This window comes from Austrofundulus limnaeus, unplaced genomic scaffold, assembly GCF_001266775.1.
Source record: "Austrofundulus limnaeus strain Quisiro unplaced genomic scaffold, Austrofundulus_limnaeus-1.0 Scaffold1115, whole genome shotgun sequence".
Taxonomy (NCBI): Eukaryota; Metazoa; Chordata; class Actinopteri; order Cyprinodontiformes; family Rivulidae; genus Austrofundulus; species Austrofundulus limnaeus.
In genome coordinates, this window is record NW_013953517.1 from 1 (window position 1) to 2,161 (window position 2,161).

Consider the following 2,161-nt stretch of genomic DNA (forward strand, 5'->3'; position numbering starts at 1 on the left):
GGCGACGACCCAGGCGATGAGGAGGCGAAGGGCGACGACCCAGGCGATGAGGAGGCGAAGGGCGACGACCCAGGCGATGAGGAGGCGAAGGGCGACGACCCAGGCGATGAGGAGGCGAAGGGCGACGTGGAGGCGACAGCAGCCGAACCGGGCGACGTGGAGGCGACAGCAGCCGAACCGGGCGACGTGGAGGCGACAGCNTGTATGTATGTATGTATGTATGTATGTATGTATGTATGTATGTATGTATGTATGTATGTATGTATGTATGTATGTGTATAGGGTACTTCATTGCTTCAGGGGTATGATATCGTATCTGAAGTGTGACCACATTATCTATAAACATTGTAGGGACATGTGATTGGTAGACATTTTGTTTAGACTTTCAGACAGGCTTGGAGTGAAATGATGTCTTTAGAGATGAAAGCTAGATATCGTATAGCGATAACATAATGACCCCCGCATGCACAAATGCGCCATAACTCAGAAGTCTTTATTCCTAATAAATATAATGCTACTAGGTGCATCGCAAAATTGTAGTGGTTTGGGTGGGGGTCTTTTTTTGGGAGGGGGGCATTGGTTAACCTGATGGATAGCCCCTCATCAGAGCTAAACAAGAAAATAAATCTGAAGCTCCTATGTTAAACAGTTTCTGTTATAAGCGATTTCGCATGTTCTGACACCCCCACTTTGAAAGGAGCCCCCTCCTCAAACATAGCATCTTGTTGAAGCATAACCAGACCTGGGTGAGTCAGATGACCAGCTCTACTCCACATCAAAATGATCGAAATGTCCCTTTAAATCGTGACGTCACCTTAAAGCTCTACCAGTGAGGTGAACGGAAGTAGATGGAAACAGGAAGGCCAGAGTGGTTCTGACAGCAACAAAACATCTGTTGTTGGACAGCCACCTCTTAAAAAAAGAAAAGAAAAGAAAGAAAAAAAACCGCTTCTGTTGAATATTATTACTATTATTATTATTTTAGTTTTGGTACAGACATAGATGTTAAATCAACATGGTTCATCAGAAGCTTCTTCTAACCACGTCGAAACTGCTGCTGCTACTTTTCTCCTTTCTTCTTCTTCCTCCGGCTGTCGCCGATCGCCGGCGGCCAGCAGCCCGGAGTGCCGGTGCCTCGGAGGGGGAAACAGCAGAAACTTATGACAAATACTACAATTACGGGAACCTGACCGAACGGCTCCGGTCTTTGGCGCAGAGTCACCCTCACATCGCGAACCTGTCGAGCATAGGTCAGTCCGTTAACGGCAGGGAGCTGTGGGTGATGCGGATCACGCTGGACCCCGACAGGGACTCACCGGGGAGACCCAAGTTTAAATACGTCGGGAACATGCATGGAGACGAGACCGTGTCCAGACAGGTGCTGATTTACCTGGTGGAGTATTTGCTGAMCCAGTATGGAGTGGACCCCCGCATTATGGAGCTGGTGAACAGCACGGACATCTACATCCTGCCCAGCATGAACCCAGACGGCTTTGAGAGGTCCAAGGAGGGGGACTGTGAAGGGGAGAACGGGGGTCGAGCGAACTCCAAATTCAAGGATCTGAACAGGAGCTTTCCAGACCAGTTTGATGGGACCTCTGAGGACCCGAGCACAATACCTGAGGTCATGGCTGTCATCAGATGGATTAAGGAGAAAAAGTGAGTATTTAAACACACAATCAGCCTCTACAGATGTTAAAAACAACATGTCTTATTCATCTTAATCCATTTCTAATCAATATTTAGCTCACTCTTGGGGATCTGGAGAGTCCTGGTTAATGAGCAACCTGACTAATCTTTTACATTTCACGAAAACAAATGGTCTACAACTATAAACAAGAAAATCCCCCATTTTTACATTTCTGTAAGGTTAGGACTATGTGTTTCACTGATAAGGGCAAAATAAGTTTCTTCAGGAAAAAGTAATTTCTGCTGAAGTATTTATTTTCTTGTATAGACCTCTGGGGCCTAAAATGTGAGGAACACTCTACAACAGTGGTTCCCAAACTTTTTATCTTCTGACCCACAAAATATCCATGGCAAAAACTTGTGACCCCAAATATTACTGGTCTGAGTACACAAACTTTGTTAATAACCCTAAAAACACAGCCTTTTTGACAATCTAAACAGCTTGTCCACAAATATAAATACGTATTTATAC

General features: G+C 45.6%; 1 protein-coding gene across 1 annotated transcript in view; it reads left to right on the forward strand.

The window, feature by feature from the left end:
* Nucleotides 1–824: 824 nt before the first annotated feature.
* The window catches only part of cpda (carboxypeptidase D, a), a 17,712-nt gene continuing 16,375 nt past the window's right edge, over nt 825–2,161 (forward strand). The window contains exon 1 of the mRNA XM_014030764.1: nt 825–1,659. Within this exon, the coding sequence (XP_013886218.1) occupies nt 1,016–1,659 (644 nt within the window). The 5' untranslated portion in view covers nt 825–1,015. The remainder of the gene's footprint in view (nt 1,660–2,161) is intronic.